Source organism: Girardinichthys multiradiatus, chromosome 10 (genome assembly GCF_021462225.1).
Source record: "Girardinichthys multiradiatus isolate DD_20200921_A chromosome 10, DD_fGirMul_XY1, whole genome shotgun sequence".
Taxonomy (NCBI): domain Eukaryota; kingdom Metazoa; phylum Chordata; class Actinopteri; order Cyprinodontiformes; family Goodeidae; genus Girardinichthys; species Girardinichthys multiradiatus.
Genome location: NC_061803.1, coordinates 3,682,490 through 3,704,481, shown reverse-complemented (window position 1 = coordinate 3,704,481; position 21,992 = coordinate 3,682,490). Strand labels below are relative to the sequence as shown.

General features: G+C 42.5%; 1 protein-coding gene across 2 annotated transcripts in view; it reads right to left on the bottom strand.

Annotated features, from left to right (window-relative positions):
• The window catches only part of capn15 (calpain 15), a 52,121-nt gene that overhangs the window by 8,054 nt on the left and 22,075 nt on the right, over positions 1-21,992 (bottom strand). For both annotated transcript variants that reach the window (XM_047377195.1, XM_047377194.1), the window contains exons 2-10: positions 17,427-19,074; positions 10,533-10,741; positions 8,931-9,114; positions 8,174-8,397; positions 5,407-5,532; positions 4,616-4,768; positions 1,740-1,901; positions 1,418-1,653; positions 909-1,078 (exon numbers count right to left, since the gene is read on the bottom strand). In XM_047377195.1, the coding sequence (XP_047233151.1) occupies positions 909-1,078; positions 1,418-1,653; positions 1,740-1,901; positions 4,616-4,768; positions 5,407-5,532; positions 8,174-8,397; positions 8,931-9,114; positions 10,533-10,741; positions 17,427-19,052 (3,090 nt within the window). In that variant the 5' untranslated portion in view covers positions 19,053-19,074. The remainder of the gene's footprint in view (positions 1-908; positions 1,079-1,417; positions 1,654-1,739; positions 1,902-4,615; positions 4,769-5,406; positions 5,533-8,173; positions 8,398-8,930; positions 9,115-10,532; positions 10,742-17,426; positions 19,075-21,992) is intronic.

Genomic DNA, 21,992 nt, shown 5'->3' with positions numbered 1-21,992 from the left:
TAGGTGGGAAGAAGAGAGGGATGGAGGGAGGGAAGGAAGGAAGGAAGGTTAGAAAGAGAGAAAGCAATAAGTGAGGAAGATTAAAAAAAAGTGAGGAAGGAAGGACAGAAAGAGAGGAAGCAAGGAAGGAAGTGAAAAACTGGGGATAGAAAAAAGAAGAGGAGGAAAGAAGGAATGATGGAAGGATGTATGAAAAGACAGGAAGCAAGTTAGGGAAGGAGGAAGGAAGGAGGTAAAGTAGAAGAAGTAAATAAATAAAGGTAGGGGTGAATTAGGAAAACGGAAAATAAGGGAGGGGATGGAGAAAGGAACGAATACAGAAAGGTAAGGAACCTAAGGATGGACATAACCTTTGGACATTAGAATTAAAGTAGTATATACTTATCCAGACCTGGAAAATAGAATCTCTGTAAAATAACTAATAACAACTAAGTAGATTTCCCAGATAAAGCAGCGTGAGGAGCATGTTTTCCAAAGAAATCTGATCTTCCTTGGATGAAAATGACAAAATGACTATTTCTATGATTCAGGAGATTATGCTAAGGAGACAGAAGAGAAAAGTTAGCACATCATCGTGAAATAAGGCTATACAAGCTTGAAGCAAGTCCAGATTGGCTCAGAGCAAAGCAAGAGGCGAAGATCAGAAATGATTGTAGGAGTCATGATAAAGAAGAAAAGATAATGAGGACGACTGCAGCGAAGCTCTAAGAGAGGATTGTCAGTAAAACTAGTCACTGTAGTTCGGTTAACCGTTTAACGGTGATGAAAACATCGAAGGTGAAACTGTTTGTTAGATATGACACGGCAAAAAAGGAGAACGGAGGAGGTCAAAGGTTTTACAAACACAAACAGATAAAGAGACAGAACTGCTGTGCTTCTTCTTTAGATCAGCAATGAGATCGTCTAACCTCGTGTCTTTCGCCTTTGTTTTCAGTAAGTAGAATGATGGCGTCAGCGAGTGTGGTGGGAGTAGCTTCCACCTGCTCCACCATAACCTGTCGGGAGCTGTAGATGGCCAGTATGTAACCGGGGAAGTCCTGGATGTGCCGCCGTGCGGTTCCACTGGTGGGGCTGGAGACTGTGGAAAAAGACAGAACATCTATTTTCTCAAGGTTCCGACACATTTTTTATGTCATTACAGTTTTTCTGCATCAATTTTCCAAAAACAGGATGAGAGGGAGAAAGGAAGGAAGGAAGGAAGGAAGGAAGGAAGGACATAAATAAGTAATACAGGACACAAGGAAGAATAGGAAGAAAAGAAATGGAAGGAAGGAAGGAAGAGAAAAAAAGATCTGGAAAACACTGAAATGAAATTCCAGACTTTTCCAGACAGCGTTGCCACAGTTTAAGAGTCCTGTTACTGTGGACATTAAAGGAACCAAGGTGCTCCTTGTTGCAGCTGCATCCGTACACTTACTGGGTGTGGGCGGACCTCCCGTCCCGCTCACGTTCATCTGCCAGTGGTTAAAGGCGCAGCAGACAACAGAATACTCCCCAGGCTCCAGCATGACATCGCAGCCGACAAACTTCTTCACAGCTCGCTTGCTGTGAGCCAACAGGCGGCCCAGAGTCAGCTTGTTGCCGCTGCCGAATGAAGCGCGGAACACCATGATGCACAGGTCCAGCAGGTGGCTGTCTGCCGTGTCCGAGCGCCTAGGGAGGTGTTGGGAGAAGTGAACTAAAACCGGGAGAGTAGACATCACAAAGAGAAGGAACAAGATGAGCTGTGGGAAGGTTACCTGCTTCCCTCCTGGAAGAGAGCGAACTCAAGGGTCGTCCTCTCCAGCACAGTGAGGGCTGTGACAGTGATCGGCCCACTGGCTTTGCTGGGGAAGCAGCCTTGCAGCCGGACCTCCTGCCAGTCTGAGTGGATCTTACAGATGTCGACTGAGTCAAAGTATCTGTGGTTGGTGAAAAAAGTGGCATCACTCATTAAGGATTCACAGTAAGAGCACAAGGGATGTATTTGTAGAATTAATACTTCACATTTTTCAACAATTGGACTGGAAAACCTGCTCTTCTGGGACACTTGCTTTGAAACCAACAAATCAACATGAGCTCCGTCTATTTGCAATGCAGCAATAATAGCACAACCATCAGATGTAAAAACTATTCCTCCTTGCTAATCTTCTTAAAATGGTTCTTGACTTTTTCTGCTGATTTTCCTATTTTCCCCTTTGCTTCCGAACCTCACAGATAACTGTCTAAGAGCTTGCTTTAGTTTTCTTAACAGTGAAGGAGAAAAATAGCAGAAGTTTAACAGTCGGGTTCTGATTGATCTGAAAAACATCTCTTGATTGTTTGCGTTTAGGTTTTATCTGCTCCTTTGGGTTTTTGAATGCCACCACGCCCGTCCACCTGATGCTGATGAATATAAATTGCTCATCAAGCTGACAAACTTTTACTGTTTCCAAGCAGAACAAGTCAAAACAGAGGCAGGCAGCAGGTTTGTTGGGAAGAATGTGAAAGAAAAACAAGCAGGGCGATGTGATTCTTGTCTAGACTGAACATAGTTTTTATGTTTGAGTTGTTCTAGAGAAGGCCCACACTGATCTCAAGTGTTGAAGACAAACGGCACAAAAACACACTCATGTTCTCACACACATAGTTATTTTTCCCTTAAACTACTATCCTGCAAAAAATCATCAGAAAAAGGAAAGCATATTGTATGAGGCAGTCCCCTTCAATTGACAGGGCTGGCAGGTAGAGTGTTCAAGCAGAAAAGGGCCTGTGGTAACTCTGGAGGCGCTATAGAGATCCGTTGCTCAGGTGGGATCATTTGTCAACATCAATCTAATTTCACCTTTATAGAAAAAGAAAGCCATTGTTGAAATAAAAGACATTTCTTTTTGTAATTTGCTGCAAGCCATGTAAGGGACCCAGCAAACATGTGGAAGAACTTGATCTGGTCATATGACAGTGAAATTAAACGTTTTAGCCTAAATATAAAACCACGCAACACCCTCGACATACCATCACCAACGTGCAACATGGTGGTGGCAGCATCATGCTGCGGGGATGCTTTCCTTCAGGGGCGAGGACACCGGTCAAAGTTGATGGGAAGATTTATACAGTAAATAGAGGACAAGTCTGAAGAAAACTTGTTAGAGGCTGTAAAGATACTGGTGTGGAGGGTCACATTCCAACGGGACAATGACCCTTAGCTTACAGCCAGAGCTAGAATGGAACTGTTTGGATCAAAGCATTTTCATGTGTTACGGCCTACTCAAAGTCCAGACCTAAATCCATGTGAGAATCTGTGGCAAGACTTGAAAACCATGTTCCCAGATGCTTTCAATGTAGTAGAATGAGGTTAAGCTAGTTTGCAAACAAGAAAGAAAGAAAGAAAGAAAGAAGTATATAGACTCACACAAAGACAAAAAGAGATTCGCTACCAAAGACACTATCTAATACTTACTGTTTCATCTGACTAAAAGAAAGGATTAACTTTAATATGGAAACATTTCATAATCACCGAGAGGCATGACAAATCCAAGCCTTTGGCTGCTTGGCAACCACCATAGATAAACATTCTTGTGTGTGTGTGTGTCTGTGTGTCTGTGTGTGTGTGTGTGTGTGTGAGTGAGTGAAATGACCTTCAGTGAACACAATGTTCTAAAAACCACAAAAACAATGTTACTTAGTTTGGTGTGAAAACCAGATGGGAAGTTAATTCTTTAGAGACATAAAAACACTAAATCTTCTCTGCTGATGTCTTTCACTTGCACTCTGATAAGAATCTGCTTGACATCAGCTGTTATAAGGAGTTAAAGTTAAAGGAAAGCAGTTATTGGAGGCTTTACAGGAAACACTACATTTGTGACAGCAGTGTGTTTGGTATAAACACAAGACGTGGGTTAGCTTTGTATTAGCAGTCACAGCCGCTCTGGCTCAATTTTCAGGAAGAAAAAAAATATACTTAATCATACTGGATGTACAGTAATAACAGAAAATACCACAACAATAAAACCATATCACATCCGGATTTAGTATCGGTTAAAGAGGATGCCATGACTTCTATGACTCACTAGGGGGCAGTAGTATGAGATAATGTATGAGGTTAACCCCAGTTACTAATCCAGCTAGGGCATATTGTATAGATAATCTGATACCCTTATCTTTACACTTTTCCCGGTAAGAACAGACCTGGATTCTACAAGCCAGACGTATTCAGGGCCTTTTCTTTTAGGTTAAAATGATTTTAGCTGAGGTTCAATAAATAGAAATGATGATGTATGGTGTTTTCTTAATGAATACAGCAATATCTGTACATTTCCCGTAGGCTTCTAGGAATTAAGCAACGTGACCAAGAACACCGAAGGAAAGTTGGAGGAGGAGTTCCACTTCAAACTCTCTGACAGAGATGAGCATTTAAAGCTACATACCAGACTTTTCTGTAAAGTCAGATATAATTTGTCACCTACAAACATGTTAAGGTCAGTTTGTTTATTATACTGTTGTAAAATGTTATTAATAAAAAATAAAATCTACACTCCCAAAACCATTTTAAAAACTGTAACTTCTTCCTTTAGTGGAAATCCATTCTTCTATGCCCAGCTGTGTTGAAAGTACACCACTGTAGAGTATCTTTGAAGTGGAAGAGAAAGATCCTTACTTTATAAAGTCGGTGTACTCCATCCAGAAGACCCCCTCGCTGCTGCCATGAGCCATCAGCTCATGCCGTAGGTGCTGAGGCCAGTCTGCCCACTCGTCCGACCAGCTGCCATTCCAGGAGAAGCGACCCCAGGGGTTACGCAGCCGCAACAACCTGCAACAGAGTCACAAATTAGAACCCAAAAACAGGAGCATCTTCAACCAAGCTGACTCACACGTCTTCATTAAGAGGTTACTGCCTACATTTCAACAACTCTTTAGCTTTACTGCCTCACTAAGAGAAATGATTAAAACTTAAATGTGAGAATCAGCGCTTCAATGATATAAAATAGCATCACTTTTGACAAACTTCTTGTCATCTCCTCAATGACCTGGTACCAGGGTGTGCTGTTCAGCCTTCCACTCTTATTATTCTGACAGTTAATTACAGTGACCACATGTGGCACTTAGGCAGATTAAAGGTGATAATTGTGGTCACTTTAAGCATCTTTTAAGACAGAAGAGGCTTTCATTTTGTGATGAACAATGCACCAATGATCACAGTGATTAATGTGAACTGATATTCACCTGTTTTCAAGGGTAATCAAGTCCTTAGTTCATTTATCCATGCCTGACTGAAGAAAGATTTTCACATTGAGAGCATCTGTTTAATTCTTAACACCGGACACATTTTGTACCATTCAATGAAAAGGGTGTCAAAACACGTGCAACAGGAAAAGACAAGAAAAAAACACCAAACAATACAACCAGTGATGATGAACATATTGAAACCAGTCTAAGAGTCATTCATACCTGTAACCTTGCACGTCTCGAACATCCAGAATGGAATAGGCGTGTCTAGGCCTCAGACCCAAGGACTCATAAACGGTGTCGTCCACCTTCATGTTGCCTCCCCCACATGAAGCTCCCATTAGAAACCTAACACACATATCATTACGAGAACAAATCTCAGTTATTTTTATACGCCTATTAGATATTGCACAAATATGTTTACATATTCGGGCAATAAATCATGGTTATATAAAAAAAATTTAAATGAATCATTCCTCTAGAGTGGTTAATGTTGATTGGCCCATCCAATTCTGAATATTACTTGCACAGATCATTTTTATAGACAAATCCAGCAGTTTGGCACAGCTTCGCACGTGTAGAGACAACAATTTAGATCCTTTCTTCTTGCAAAATAGATCAAGCACCATTACGTTAAATAAAGAGCAACTAGGAACATCAAATTTTAAGTCTTGCCAAAGATTCTCATTTGATTTTAGGTCTGGACTTTGACTAGGCCATTATAAGACATAAATTAGCTTTAGTCTCAACCATTCCATTGTAGCTCTGACTGCATGTTCAGGCTGATAAAAGTTGAACATCTGATCCAGTCTCAAATGTTTTGTAGCCTCAAACGGTTTTTCTTCTAAGGTTTAGCTCCATCCATCTTCCTATTAACTCCGACCTGCTTTCCTATCCCTGCTGAAATAGAGCATCCCCCCAGCATGATGCTGCCACCACCATGTTTCACAATGCCAATGGCAGCTCCTCGTCAGCTTTCCCCTTGACCTGTCCCTGGTCTTAGTGATGCTGTTTGTTCACCAATGTTCTCACACCCACTGAGGCCTACATAGAACAGCTGCATTTATGCTAAAATTTTAACGCAGGAGACTAATTTAGGTTGCAGTAATTAAACATTTACCCAAAGAACCTTTTCCCAATCGAGATGCTTTAATTAATTACAGACCTTTATTTGACCTCTATGTTCCTCACAATCCAGAGTTAACTCTGGCATTCCTCAGGGCTCACTCCTCAGGATAATTCATTTTACCATATATATGGTTCAACTCAGCGAAATAATTAGTCAGCATTTAACACATCTGTGTTGTGATGTAGATTACTCTCAGCTAGATCTATCAATAAAGCCTGATGGGTCCAAGCAGTTTGATAGAACCCGGGCATGAACTCAGATTCTCTCCTGTTCAGACTAGAAAATAATTTCTCATCTTTGGTCCAGAACATCTGAGCTGCAAACTGCTCAGTCAGTCACTAACTTTAGATGGCATTAACATGACCCCTAGTTATAATATAAAATAAATCTTGGTGCCATCTTTGACCAGGACATGTCCTTTAAATCCCATATTGCGAAATCAGAAACACCATATTGTAGGATTTACAAAAAAAATAAGTAAAATGTCTTCAGCTAATCTAAAATACTGCTGTGAGAGTTCTGATGAAGAATCAAAGTTCAATATTAGCCTCTTTTCATTTGCTCACTTTTAAATCCAGAACAGAATTTTAAATTCCTCTTCTTACATATAAAGCTGACAACAATCAAGCTCCTGCATATATTAGAGATGATTGCTCCACATTTCCCCAGGGAACTCTGATCTGAACTGCAGCTATTCTGGTGTTCTTAGAGTCTCTAGACGTAGACTGAGAGGCAGACCTTTCAGTTATCAGGCTCCTCTCCTGTGGAACCAGCTCCCAGTTTTAGTCCGTGAGGCAGACACCCTGTCTACTTTTAAGGCTAGGCTTAAAACTTTCCTTTGTGATAAAGCTTATAGTTAGAGGACATAATGACCACATTTCCTCGCTCTGCTAGTTTCTCCTACTCATCTTTATCTATGTATTTGAGTACTATTTGCAACTATTGTTGAAAACATCTTGAGTTCTCAGGTTTTTTTCACCTGCTCTGATGTTTCTATGTTTGGCTGTGTCACCTCCCTGGAAGGGTCCGTTAGCTGAGTTGTTGGGACCAGTAACTTCATGTCCTCTCTGTTCTTTTTCCACAGAGAATCCAATTGCCCCAATAATTATGTCTTTAACCTCGTCTCTTTCCTGGGCAGAGCCATTAAATTACTGATGCGACTACCTGTGTGTACTTCCTCTATTTTCCATCTTTTGTATCTACCAGCCCAGCAATTCTCTATTTAACAAATTTTTTTTCCTTGACAGGGCCACCAGCTGAGCTACTGCTGCCATTAATTCAATGTGTAGGATGGTCCGTCCCATAGAAAGTGCTCCTGGACGAGTGTTTTTTTTTTAAATTCCTTCTCACGGAACCTCTGCTGGAAGTTCCTTGTTGTTAAAAGGAAGTCGTTCCTTCCCATTGTTGCCACATGCTTGTTCAGGAGGAAGGATGCCTACAAGTCAATGAATGGAAGCAATCGGTTCTTCCTGAAATTGAAAACTTTTGACCAGTTTGCTTTTTAATCTAAATTACACTGTCTTACATTACTTTGAGGATGAGAATGAAATGACATTTAATCTAATCGGTCTATATGATTTGGTTGTTTTGACATGAATTTAAATTATGATACATTTCTATATAAATGGAAAACAGTTGGACTGTTTTACTTGTAAATTACTCTGAGATTACACTGAGTTTACTACTTGAAGGCAGTTGTTTCCACTTCACATGTGGGATATGAGAGTAAAGGGGCTTTAATACAAATGCACTCCACACTTTTCAGATTTTTATTTACGATTTTACCGTGCATCCTTTCCCTTTTTCTTAATTTGTTATGAACTGTTTCCTGTACAGTAAGAAAGCCCACCCAACTCTTACCCAGCCTCCTTGGAGCTGAGCATCTTGGCCCAGATGAGATCTGTGTCGATGGGTTCCTCTCGGGGGTTTGTGGAGCTGACCTGGAGCATAAGGGAGTCACAGGGGGCCCCAGTCAACGTGGCCAGGCCCTCAATGGCACGCCCTGCCTGCAGGGCAAAGTAGGACCCGTGGAGTTTGGCCAGGGCTTTCTCAATCAGTGCCACCCAAAGCTGCTTCCTCTGAGCCTTTAATGAAATGAGGGAAAAAAGAATGAATCACTGGGTGAGATACATCTGTAGCTACAAGTTATCATTGTTTTAATAAATGTTGGTCATCATGGTGAAGGATTTTCCTTGTTGTGCTTGAATGTGCGGCATGGTTTCAACAAGACAAGGTCCAGATAAGGAACGATGTTTACCTGCCGTGGACACCAACATTTATCCCCAGCATGTACGCCCCCTTGTTTTGTATTATGCAATTTACTTGTTGCAAATTTCAAGTTTTTATTTGCTTAGTCATTAGCCATTCCTGTGGGATGTTTGGAGGTGTTTTGACAGTGCAGAAGCATTCATAGCCCTTGCACTTTTCACATTTTAACAAACCATGGTGTATTTTGTCGGGATTTTGTGTGATATACCTCTGCCAGCTTTGCACATATAGAAACTGACATTTTTGCCCATTCCTCTGTGCAAAGTAGCCCAAGCTCAGGCAGATTGGATGGAGAGTGCAAGGCATTGTAAACTTGAATCTGGATCCATCCTTCATTGTTTGTTCTGACCTGGGAAAAGAGGAGGCAGCCATAGTCGTCGCAGGGCAACATGTCGTCCACCAGCACCGTCGTCCAAGTCCCATCTTTGCACAGCCGAACCTGGTAGGCGCCCTCCTGGCAGATGGTCCTGGTTATCATAACTCTCTCCACCAACTCTGGACGCTCTGCCAACACTGCCAATGCGCTCAAGAACCTGAAAAGATATAGAGAAGTCAGTGAGGTGGAAAAGGAAACGTCAGATCAGGACAGACAGATTTCTGAGTCAAAGGATGAGATAAAAACAACAACATGGAGGTTGAGAATAAGGAGGTGAAACTGATGAGTAGATTGTGACTGGCAGGTGTAAACAACAGACCAGAACAAAAAGGAGACCAATAAGCAACCATTAAACCATAATCACTGCATTAAAATATTTCCACAATTTTACCTTGAGCTGTTATGAATCTTTCTGCATAATTTCTCCTCATTCAAAAATCAATCACATTCGATGAGTCAAGCCTCCACACCTTCTGGTTAACTCCCTATTAGTGCTAATTCACCCTGCAGCAGCAACTGAACTCCTCATTAGCATGCACGAGAAATTAGTTAATCAAAAACCCAAATACATCTGAAAATGCTAATTCTTCTACACGGGGGGAATCCAGTTGGGGACACAGCGATCCGACTTACAAGGGATATATTTCAAAGTGAAAAATGCATGAGAAACGGAAACAAAGACTTGAAACTTGGAGTAAATTAGCGAAACAAATTTGTCTTGTATGCAGCTGATTTGCTGCCAACTTTTGTACAAACAGTATTTTACTTTCCCAAACTGAGTCACTTCCAAGAATGACAATAGTGCCAGAATACATTTAGTTTGATCTACTTCAGCAGCCTTTGAATGAAGCAAAGCAGTGCATTCAGGAGCTAAGATAAAAATCTAATTAGCTGTATCATAATACCATTGTGATGGACTGGAAACCTGTCCGGGGTGCATCTCAGTTTGACAGCTGGAGATTGGCACCAGTCTCCCGTGACCCTGCATGGACAAGCAGGATGGATGGATGAATATGACTGTAATGTCTGTTTTATTTGGTACCATATTCGAGGACAAAGGTGAACTTAGTAGTTCCCTTGACTGGAAGAATTTGGGTTACATCCTGTTGCAAGTGAAAAAATGTGCCTGGGGGGGGGGGGGGGGGGGGGGGGGGTGTCTTTTGGGTTAATCATTTTTTTATTTGATTTTAGAAGCTGTATGCTGGTGACTAACAGTACCTTTGTTGTGTGTGTGGAGGAAGATGGAAGATGGCAACTCGCACTCAGCAGGGACAACAGAAGGACACACAGAACAAGGGCATGGAGATAAAAGATGTGTCCAAGCCCCCGTTGCTGTGAAAAATCTCCCTGTCAGGTGTATCCGTACTTTTGTCCAAACCCAGCTCTGTACTTGCTTGTATTTAATCTTTGCTCACTTGGATTTTATTTTTTCTAGTTTCCCATTTTTACTTCCTGTATTTAGTTTCGTTGCCTTTTTGTCACACCTAAAGCTTTTACTACTTATTTCAGACAGTTTTCAAGGTCACAGACTTGTTGGAAAGCAGTGGTCTGTACAGAGTAGTTACGATCGCTCACCAGCAGTTCCCAAGGAGTCCTTGAAGGATGTCGGAGGGCCGCGGCGTGCGGAAGACGGACCATTTGACACCTCGGTCTTTAAAGTTGCTGCAGTTGATCTCGTGGGGGCGCAGCCACTTTTTGATTCGCTGCTGGACGCTGTCCCCCTCGGGGAAGCCCACGGAGCGAGGTCCAGGGGGGAAACTGTCATCCACAAAGTTCACAGAGTTCTAGAAAAAATAAGCGTGAGAAAGAGACAGCAGAGGTTGGAGTGGGTTCTTTCAAAGCTTGGCAAACATCTAATGAAAGTGTGAAGAAGCTGCTCTGCATTTCTATCTGATTTCTTTCTTCCAGGTTGTTATGGTATGCAGGCACATAAGAAGCTATTAGAGCATGTGTGAACAGTAACAGCTGTAGCGTTATTAGAGGATACTGCTAGTAGCGCAGTGCGAAGAGAGCAGGTAGTTAGTCGCTGCGAGGATTGTTTGGCTCATTTCACAGGGAACTGACAGAGCGATTGGGACTGTGGCATTCGACGTACAGCCGACCTGTGCCCACTGTGTGGATGTCCACCTGTCTTATTTTGCAGCAAGTGCTGTTTTCTTCTAATGCTATCTGAGACTGCACACAAAAGCACCATTAAATAAGGAAGCATTTAACTAAATGTACAAATTTAACAAATGCGTTTCAGTAGAAAATCCAAACAGGTCTTTGCACATGACCTCAGAAGTGGCATACTTATTACTTGCTGCCTCTCTGCGGCACACAGGACCTACATGGATGAGTTAAGGTATAAAGACATCCAATACGACACACTATCTGCTCATCTGAAACGCTCATGAATAGACCGCAGAGCTCACAGAACCAGACATTTTCAATTTCCTATCTTTGTGTTAGGATTTAGCTGGGCCTGTTGTGTTGCAAGGCACAACTGGTGGATCACAGTGAAGCGAATTGATTGGTAACAATCCCCCACAATCCTATTCTGCAGCCTTGACGCAGCATCAGTTCCCAGACAGAGTCACGTCAGAGCATCCACTCAACTTCGACCGTCCCAGGGTCTCCTGGGAGGGTCGCCCTTGTGCTGGACTTTAATTATGTAGATTTATAGGGTTAGTGTGTACCGTCCCTAGAAGTGGAGAGCAAAGATCAGGTGGCAGATAGCCTATCTAAAATCTTAACTAGAGCAAATATTTTAAAAAAAGGACAGGAATGGAAAGAAACCACATTAAAAGAGAAATTGATGTCCTTTTATGTGCACATGTTGTCAGGATGTGACATCTATTAAAATGGATGAGTATCTTCACTGAGTAAACATGGTCTCTGATTCAATCCCTGGGCACGTGCCAGCATGTATAACCCGCGACTGGAATCTAATGCTGCGCTGAGAAAACCTGCTGCTTTCCCTTCATCTCCCAGATTACACAGAGCTGGCAGGCAGACGAGCACTTCTATAGGAGAGTACGCATACAACCAAATATCTACACGTTACTCGCAGATATCGTAAACGTGCAGACAAAGAACTATAGGATTGGATTTCACAGCGCAATTCTTATTAGAAACACAGACAACACTGTCCAGGAAGAGGCTGGCACAAACAGACCACTGGAAATGTGTCTCTGCAGTTAGTCAGAACTACAACAACCAGACCTCCAAACCTAAGAAGGTTTCAGTAAAGGGTGGTATGAAAAAAGCATTTCTGTTGATATCAGAAAAAGCCTTGACATATTTTACAGTTTACAAGTGGAGCTGTTAGTGGGATTTACTTCTCAGGCACAGCGAGTGAGCTCTGGAGCGCTGGCATCAAGCACAAACCCGCTCTTAAAAGAAAAAATAAAATCAGTCAAAAAGAGTCGATAACCAACCACCAAGAGAGACTAATGGCACTCAGGTGAGAAGAGAATATTTTTTACAACATGACTCCAGCTCCTGTTTGATATAATGTGGCCAAACCCCACAATAGCCTGTACTTATATTTCAACAACACCACCATCTGCTTGATCCAATAAGGCAAGAAAAACAATCATGCAGGCTTGAACCATCCCCTGCCAGCGAGTCTTGTAAAAAAGGGCCAACCGAAAGCTTTTATCAGTATTAAACCTCCTCTGCTGATGTTTTCAGTGTTAGCGCCTTAAGTCAGATGGATTAGTAGGTCCAGTGAGACGTGTTTACACCAGCATCACTTGTCAGTGCAGTGCAGAAGTATTTATGTAATGTCCCTTTAACTTTTCAACCACAAATTTCTACATAACATATGAGTGAAGTTAAAGACAGAGGATATGTGGTTCAGACTCCCTGAGTTAATGCCTGCAGAACTGACTTTCACAGCAGTTAAAGCTGGAAGTCTTTCGGGGTCAGTCTCTACCAGCTTCACACATTCGGAGGATGAAAATTGTTTCCAAATTATTGTTTGCAGAATAGCTCAAGCTTGGTTACATTTGATGGAGAAAGTCTTTGGAAATAGTCTTGCTACAGAGTCTCTTATATTTAGGTCTGGACTTTGAATACGCCATTTTAACACATAAATATACTTCCTATACATCCTTTGTAGCTCTGGCTTTATGGCTTTTTTAGCCTCTAACAGGTTTTCCTCCAGGATTGCCATTTATTTAGCTCCGCCAATCCTCCTTGACCTGCAGAAGAAACCTATCCTCACAGCATGTTGCTGCCACCACCGTGCTTCACCATAGGGTTTGTGTGTTGAAGGTGATTTTGCGCAAAGGGCTAAAAAGTTGTCTCATCTAACCAGAGCACATCCCTCCACATCTTTGCTGTGTCTGCAACATGGCTTCTTATGGCTATCTTGCAACAACTGCTTTCCTTTTGGGTCAGAATCGTGGAGTCTCTTACATAGATTCTGCCACCTGAGCTGTCAACCTCTGCAGCTTCTCCAGAGTCTCAGTGTGACTTTAATGTAAAAAAGTTTAAGGAGTGTGAAGGATATTTGCAAGGCATTGTATTCTTTAGGGCCTAAAAAAAAAGAGGTTGCAGCAAATTATGCTGTTGGTGATTAAATTCACTACTGGGAAGAAGAACATTTCCTCTCTTGTTCTGTTCTGCTGCTAAATATAGGTTTTTGCCCCATGTTCACCTTAGCACACACAGCATAGAAGACACACATTTCCTACACTGGAAAAATGAGAGCAGTTCTGTGGAGTGGGCATGTAGGGGGGGTAAGTGGCAAGGGAGACACACGTGCGTATATGGGGACAGATATGAGGGAAGATGAAGGGATAAAAAAATGAGAAATCCCTTTGAAAAGCCCAGAGAAAAGACGCCGATTAGGAAGAGAGAGGAGACTATGTGCTATCTTTACTGAATCAACTTCCCTCCCACGCTTACAGAGCCGTGGCCTGTGACTTTCAAAGAAGCCATTAATAATGCATTCTAAAGCTCACTTCATGCATCATTGTAAACATGGGATGATTGGCGCAATGCTGGTGTTTTAACAGGCTCCACATACTCATTCATCCAAATAAATCCAGCAAATCTGCAAATGCTACCTGAATCTAAACTGTTCTGAGCTCAGCAACGTCTGAATTTCCTCACGTTTAATCAGATTTGTCTTATTACCTGCAGTGTGAGCAATGTTAACATTCAGCCTTTAAACGGACCCCTCCGACAGGCTCAAGTGCATATCCATGACAACTTAATAAATGCTCATCAAAGGTTCCGCTCAGCAGACCTGAGCTTGAAGCTGGGTCATACAGAGCATGAACATAGAGGTTGTCACATCCCAGCCCATAGTTGCTAGGGAGGCCATCTTTGTGTCTCCAGACAGCTGTCACAGTGAATCCACCAATCAGATACCGGAAAACAAAACAAAGGACCTCAAAGTCTTTTTGATCTACAAACGTTAAAGGCGGATCCAGGAAAAAAAACAAAAAAACAAAACATACATTGAATCACAAAAGATTAAAATGAACAGTTTTTTTTTCATACATATAAAAACTTAATGAGGAACGTTTGACATTTCTACATCATATTCAAATGTGTTATTTGAATAATTTTCTTATCGTTTATTAAAATGGGGAGAAACTGAAGTTATTAAATTCCCTTTGATTTCATAGTGAGCTGCATGGTGGACCAGCAACATTGCCTCACAGCCAGAAGGTTCTGATTCGAATACCAACCCAAGGATTTTCTGCATAAATTTTCCATGTTCTCCCCATTCATGAATGGGTTCTCTCCTGGTACTCCAACTGAGGTTCTGTTTGGCTGCCAGTGGTACTGATGTATTGCACTAAGTGGGTGGAATAATAAAGGAGGAGGACAACCTCCAAATTCTTCTAATTCTCCTCAAATCAACAGATAGATGGTTGAATCTGAACACAGTGAAGGGTAGCAGTAGAGCTGGTGCTCCATATAGGGAGGCTATTAGTCCGCGACTCAGCCAAGTTTGACACCTGACCTCTGAATCCTTGCTGCATGTCTTTCCCCTTCTCTCGTTGTGTGTTTCCTGTCTGATAACTGTCAATAAAGTCACTACTGCCACCATAAATACGTTATAAATAAATGTTTAAAAAGGTTTTGGAATAGATACAATCTATAGAAACATATGGACTATGCTTAAAAAGTCAAGTCAATGGCAGGAAACAAACCAATTTAAAAGAGGTCAACCAGTTAAGATTATAAGACTGGTAAATTAATAAATGAAAATGATGGCAAAAGCTTGTTAAGGGCTAGAAAATGAGTTTTTCTTTCTTTGGGAAGGCATATTTGACTAAACATCAGTGGTTGTGTATGAATAAATCTGGGCCTGTACGTATAATTTTGATCCTTTGTGAACGTATGAATGTAACCTTCTGACTAATACTGTGCATTTAAATAACATGCTTATTTCAGTCTGCTGTTAAATAGTAAGAGGAATAAAAGTAGTCAGTGGATCCTCCAAATACTGAAAAACTACTAAAGAAATATTTGAAACAAATTAATCAGAACTGAGGATCCGGTGGAAATAAAACACAAACTCAGAATATGCAGCTCATTTAGCTTTCAGTTGCTGATAGTATAAATGTGCCTAATGAAGCAAGTGGAAACAGAGGCAATCACAGAAGCTATTAGCATTTCTCTGAAATTACAAAGATTGAGACAGTGTGATCAGAACCAGAACCACAACAAAATGTAGAACTAAATTAAAGGGAAATGTGTTCAGAGAGTCAAAGTGCACATGAAGTATGTGCTGCATATATGATGTCAGCATTACTTAAGAGTAATCTCATTGTTTTGGTCCTCAAACATGAATCAAAAGTACAGTTTTTGTTTCAGGAAGTTTCCCAGAGCCTAAGATCTTTGGAGCGTGTTATTCTCAGTTTCTCTAATCTTCCACACAACTCTAGCTCATTCATTCTGATTGTACTACAGAAAGAGTTATTAAACACTAAACCAATTAAAAATATGTGGAATTCTGGGAAAAATCAGAGAGAAATCGTCCATATTGTTAGTCGCACTCTTCGCACCTTTGTCGAGTTTGGTATTTTGTACCTACTTGTGTCTTTAGCATTTGTTTTCATTTGTGGCATGCAATAAATGCCACATTTGGTTAAATAAATTGAACCTAAATAAAATTAGTTTTGATTTTTGGAGGAAAATTTGCCTTTTAGATCACCCAGAAAAAGAGAAGACTGTATTGGCACCAATTATTGGCTAATGCAGCTGAATTGAACTTGGTGGTTTTTATTTCCTCTGAGCTGTTATTTGATCCAGTGCAGCAGCCCTGACACTCTAACATGCGAGTCAGTGCAAGTGAGGAGAGACAAGCTTTAAATTCATGTTATCTACCCTGTATCTGAGACCAAAGAGCAAATGTATGGATCCAAGGCTGGATTTCTGGGTAAAAACACCAGGAGGGAGGGAGGAAGGAAGGAAGGAATGAATGAAGGAAGGAAGGAAGGAAGGATGGATGGATGGATGGATGGATGGATGGAGGCCAGATAAAAGGAGTAATGATAGACATGGATGTATGTATGGGCAGATGGATGGATGATGACAGACATATGGATGGATGAACAAACTGATAAAACTTTTAGACAATAGGATAAAAACATGTTGGAATTACAAACTATTTCTTTCCCATATACCATAGCTGGAAAATATTTCCATACTTTTCCAGACTCTGCAGGAACCCCGTTCATAGCACCATGTTTTCCTGTATTTACTCACCATAAATGGGGAGATGCACCAACTAGATGCTGGACCATCGAAAAGAACAGCTTTCATCAAGATCTGGATGCAGGTTTAAGACCATGAACCAGCCTTTCAAGTGCAATAACTGTTGGCTAATATATTCCAAGTGTTATGAACTTGTATTTTTCATGCTACTTTAGCCAGTTGGACAGAGGCTCACAGCAGCAGATGCTCACAGTGGACACTGGCTCATTAAAAGGCTAAAGGTCACAGAGTGAAGCACAGATGAGGAGAAGAAAGAAGAAAGTAGGCAGATATCGAACCTGATATCGTCATGGCAATATTTACCAATTTTATTGCCATTGCCATGATTTTCTAATTTCGTTCTGCCCTAAGTAATGCTGTCGACAATTTTAACATGACTAGCTAGTTTTAATAGATCAAGCCAAAAGCAGCTCTGGTCGGTAATGTAAAGAATGTCCATAAACAGTGTTTCTACGTTAGGCTGGCAATATTAAAACATATGGTTGCATAGATAACTAATGTTATTTAAGTAAATAAACTGTCTATCTGCACTGCAATTCTCTACAGATGTTCTAAAAATGGATTAGGATGCAGTTTCATTACTTCCAAGTAAAGCTTTCATTGATGTGAAGATGACCTGTGCTGGTTCTCTGGCTGTGAATAACAAACCATCACATATGTTGTCTGGTATTGGAAAGCCCATATGAAACACATAGTTCATGTGCTTCTGTTAAAGGTAACACCAACAACTCATGTTTCTCTTACCTCTCTGCAGAAGCTGACAATGTTTTCCCAAAGCTCCTTGGCTTCCCCCTCATCATTCCGTCGACGAGCCTCCACGTGCATGCTCTCCCTCCTCTTCAGTGGCTTCACCACCTTGCGAAGGGTGAGGTACTGCTGCGCTGTGTGGCATGCTGCACAGTACTTGGCCTTGACATCGTTGAGAAGCGTGCATGCAGGGCAGCTCCACTGTCCTACATTCTCCTGAAGGATAGGCGAGGTGGAGGAGGAGGAACCAGAGGAAGCGCCAGCAGATGTAGGGAAGACTCGTGGCTGTTTTCGTGTTTTATGACCTGATGAGGTGGAGGAAGGTGGACAAGAGCATGAAGCAGAGCCAGACCCTGATGGGAGGCCACAGTGTGTACAACAGCGGGGCACCGGGGGTTGCTGCTCCTGAAAGCCGTGCAGTTTGGAAGAACCACAAGCTGAGCACTTGGGTGCACCTGTGGGGTTCCGCAGAGTGCATTTGGAGCAGGCCCAGGTGCTAAAGTCTGGACTGGATGGGCTAGCTGGAGTAAATCGTACTGTTTCACAGCCTACCAGGTCGATGAGGTCGGTGCCGGCCCTTGATGATCTGCAGCTCTCGCACTTCGCTGAGCTAACAGCATTAGGCAAAGAGCAACTAGGGCACGTCCAGGTGGGGTTAGCAGGGGAGGCAAGGTGGGGAGTCAGTGGGTGGTGCTGAGAGTCTTCTTCTTCTAAGATGCTGAGGCGCTTGCTAGGGTATGAAGGTTCTTGGGGTTGTGCGTGTTTGGGCTGGGCCAGCCGCTGTGGGCCTGGCTGGGGGGGCACGCTGGCTGTTGATGGGGAAGTGGGGCTGGGACTATTGGTTCCTTGGTTTTGTGGGCGACCCGGTGGGGGAACCTCTCTCCGGCTGCGGGGCACAGGGTTGTTCTGGAGGGAGGGGAATGTTGGATAAGGCGAAGAGAGACCCTGGGAAGAAACTTGTGGAGACTCTTGAGGATCACAGGGAGTGGTCGTGTTAGACTCATCTGTGAGGTCAATGACTAGGGGTGCTGATGGAGTGGTGTGAACAGGAAACCCAATGACAGGTGTACGCACCTCAGGTACTACAAGTGCCTCTGGCGGGATTTTAGGCAATGACAGTTTTCTGGGTCCACCGCAGGCTGAACATGATAGTGCCACAGGGGTGTTGTGGAGTGTACACCGTGCACAAGCCCAGCCCGGGTTCTGACCTTCATGGCCACTCACTTCTCCGTTGCTCTCAGACCGGCGCAACACTTCCTCTTTAACTGCATGCTGTCCATTGGGCTCAAGTAGTACTGTGGGGGTCACGGCTGGTGCTGGGGGCTCATTTGGAGCCGATGGGAGGCCATTGGCAGTAACAGCTATGGTTGTGGTAGGGGGGGTGTTGTTGGCGGAAGATGGACCGAAGCCACAGACCGAGCAGGCTCCGGTTCCCTGTGGATTATTGAGTGTACAGCGTGGACAGGCCCAGCGATGCTCCTCGGTGCTGCTCAGCCGGAGAATTTGGTTAAAGTCTGGTTTCTGGCGCGGTGCCTCACAGATGGAGCAGCGAGGTGCCGCACCCGCATTCAAGAAGGTGCAGCGTCCACATGACCACTCACTGCTTCGCACTGCTGCAGCCATGGAACCAGGAGAGTGGGAGTGACTGCAAAACAGAAACCATTCAGTTAGAACCATTTTACATAGAGACTGAAATCTCTAAAAAAGTCTAGGTTTGCAATTGCTTCAGAACTGATTTTATTTTCAAACATCACTAAAAAGGATGAATTGTGAATATTGATTTGTTTAATTCTAAACAGTCAGCTAAGATATACGAGTGTTTTCCAACAAAACTCCTATTTCCTTCTTAAAATGTTTGTGGTTCCAATATGATAAAATGTGGTCAGGTCTACATGGTATGAATACTTTTGTCAGGCACTGTACCTTATTCTCTAATATCAGTGAAGCTCAAAAGGATACAAGTAAAGAGAGAACATGATTGTAGGAATATATTTGAAAACTAATGAATAAATTTATGCTCCCGGGAACTAAAGTTGATCATCTTCAGGAAAGGGGAACCGCACGTCGCTGGGACTGCAGAAGGAGTGAAGACAGAATTAGAAAAGCAAAACAGTGTAGGAGAAGCGAAGATTAGCTAGTGCAGCAGGAACAAAAATCAAATCTCCTTCCTGGGGGCACAGAGGGCAGTAAATCCATATACAATGGCCACCTGATTAGAGCCAGAGAGACAGCACACGGAGAGGAGGAGCCAGAGGGGAGAAGAGGGAAGGCTGCTTGCCTCTGTATATTAGAGCAGAAATGCCTGAGTCTCGCTGACTGGCACTTGCTAGAATAGGACAAACACACAGGATCTCTTCCACTTAATATTATCACCTCTCTCTGCACAGTGAATGTTAATGCAGGGTAGAAAGGATCGGTTTAAGGTCAGTTCACTCCCAGGCCCCAGTGGATTTCCAATGGATGAGTGTGTTACTTCCGAGAGCACTTGGTAATATTTTTATAAATATCCAGCTATATACATTTAACAATACTCCTGTTCTAAACAGAACAGAGGGGAAAGCATCTACCCTGTGGACTGACTTGCATGTGCAATTCATTCTGCAGGCCTGCAGGTCAGTCAATCTGATTTATCGACGGTGGGTGTAGCTGGGCCCCATTAGAGGCAGAGCTGCATAGCTGGGTTATATCAACACTGCAGGAGGGAACTTCGAAAAAGAGCCCAGGCTCAAGGGAACGGACGGGGTTACAGCCTGAAAAAAAGTCCATAAATGTCACTCTCGCTCAGGCTGCTCATATGTGATCTCAGAGGAGGTACCATGAGAATTTAACGAAAGGAGAGCATGAGGTGCTAAGAGCGAGGATGCTGCAGTGCTTTTCACACTGATCCCAGAGGGAAATGATGCTGCACCCCAAACTAACAGGACCCTGTGGATGTGCTCAGTTTTACCTGCTTTTACTTATGTTTTAGTTTGAAAACCATACCAAGATCAAGACATGGGCCTGTTTCTGACATCAGGGCAGACCAGCATTTTCACCCTTTGATGCAGCATATATGCATCCTATGTCAAAATGGCCTGTGATGCCAGGACCCACTTATTCTACTTATTCATATTCAGGATGAAATCACATAGGAAATGAATGTGGGTGTGTGTGCGTGTGTGTGTGTGTGTGGGGGGGGGGGGGGGTTTACTGTAGTGCATTTTGGCTTATAGAGAAATCAAACTGAAAAAAAACACACATTATGAAACATTAGAAAAGCAATGCCCTAACACTTCTACGTTCATTTCTGTGCTGTATATTCAGTTAACTCTCTGATCCACTGCATAGTTACTGGACAAGGTTCCTATGAACTTCCTCTTCCTAGCATCTCCCTGGTTGGACAGGTCCATCTGTTCCATAATGCACCCTTCCATCACACATCAACGTTCAATGTAGATGGGAGGTTCTGACCCATGTCTACAAACATGAGCTGTGCTTGCTCATAAACTAGGAAAATGAAGCTAAAAATTATTATTTATATCAAACAGAAAGCAGGTATTTGCTGAAATTTGTTGGCCTCTTCCAGAAAAGTAAAATGATTTGCCATTGCATCTTTCAGCAAGATAAGGGTCCAAAACAACATAGAGCCAAATTAGCAGAAAATACTGCAGACACAAAATGAACCTCGTTCGATGCCCATCTCAGTTTCTAGATCTAAATCCTCCAATCTAAAGAGATTATGCAAAGAGGAATGGTAATTGATCCCTCCCCCTGTATCCTCCATCCTGGTGAAATGTTATAGACTAAATGCTGTTTGGGTTGCATAGAGCATTAACAACAGAGGAAGGAAAAGTTACTTGTTAACGTCAGGGATTTAGGGTCTAAATCCAAATTAAAGCAGGACCCTCACAATGAGACAGATATGTATCTTACCAATGATATTGATGAATGAAGCAACATGTGACAACATGTAACTCTGAAAGAAAAAAGACGCAGCTTCATGCTAACTTTGTTGGCCCATGTTCACATCGTGGTTGGCTCCCCTGATGGACTCTACCTATGTAGGGGCTGCAAGCAGCTCTGACGACAGCAGCAAGTGTCGCCACCTCATGTTTGATGACAGCTTCTACCCCGTGGCCATTTTCATAACTGCCAGGCCTCTTTCATCTCCAGCGGGAGAGCGAAGTCACGGTGTCAGCTATCTGCACAGAGACTTTCTCCAGGCAAATGTTCCAGTTCTTCTTCATGGAGCAAATCTACTGCTTCTGCCAGCAGCTGATTTCACAGCTTTTAATTACACAAATCCGGTTCACATACTTTTTAATAACTAGGTTAATCAGGAGCGCCACCACATTTTAACACACGATCACAAGGATTCATTCTGAAACTGGTTACAAACATATACATATGTATATGTTTACACCGACCTCATATACATACATAAACAGTAACATGTGGATTAATTACACACAGCCAGATATACAGTACAGAGCAAAAGTTTGGACACACCTTCTCATTCAAAGAGTTGTCTTTATTTTCATGACTATGAATATTGTAGCTTCACACTGAAGGCATCAAAACTAT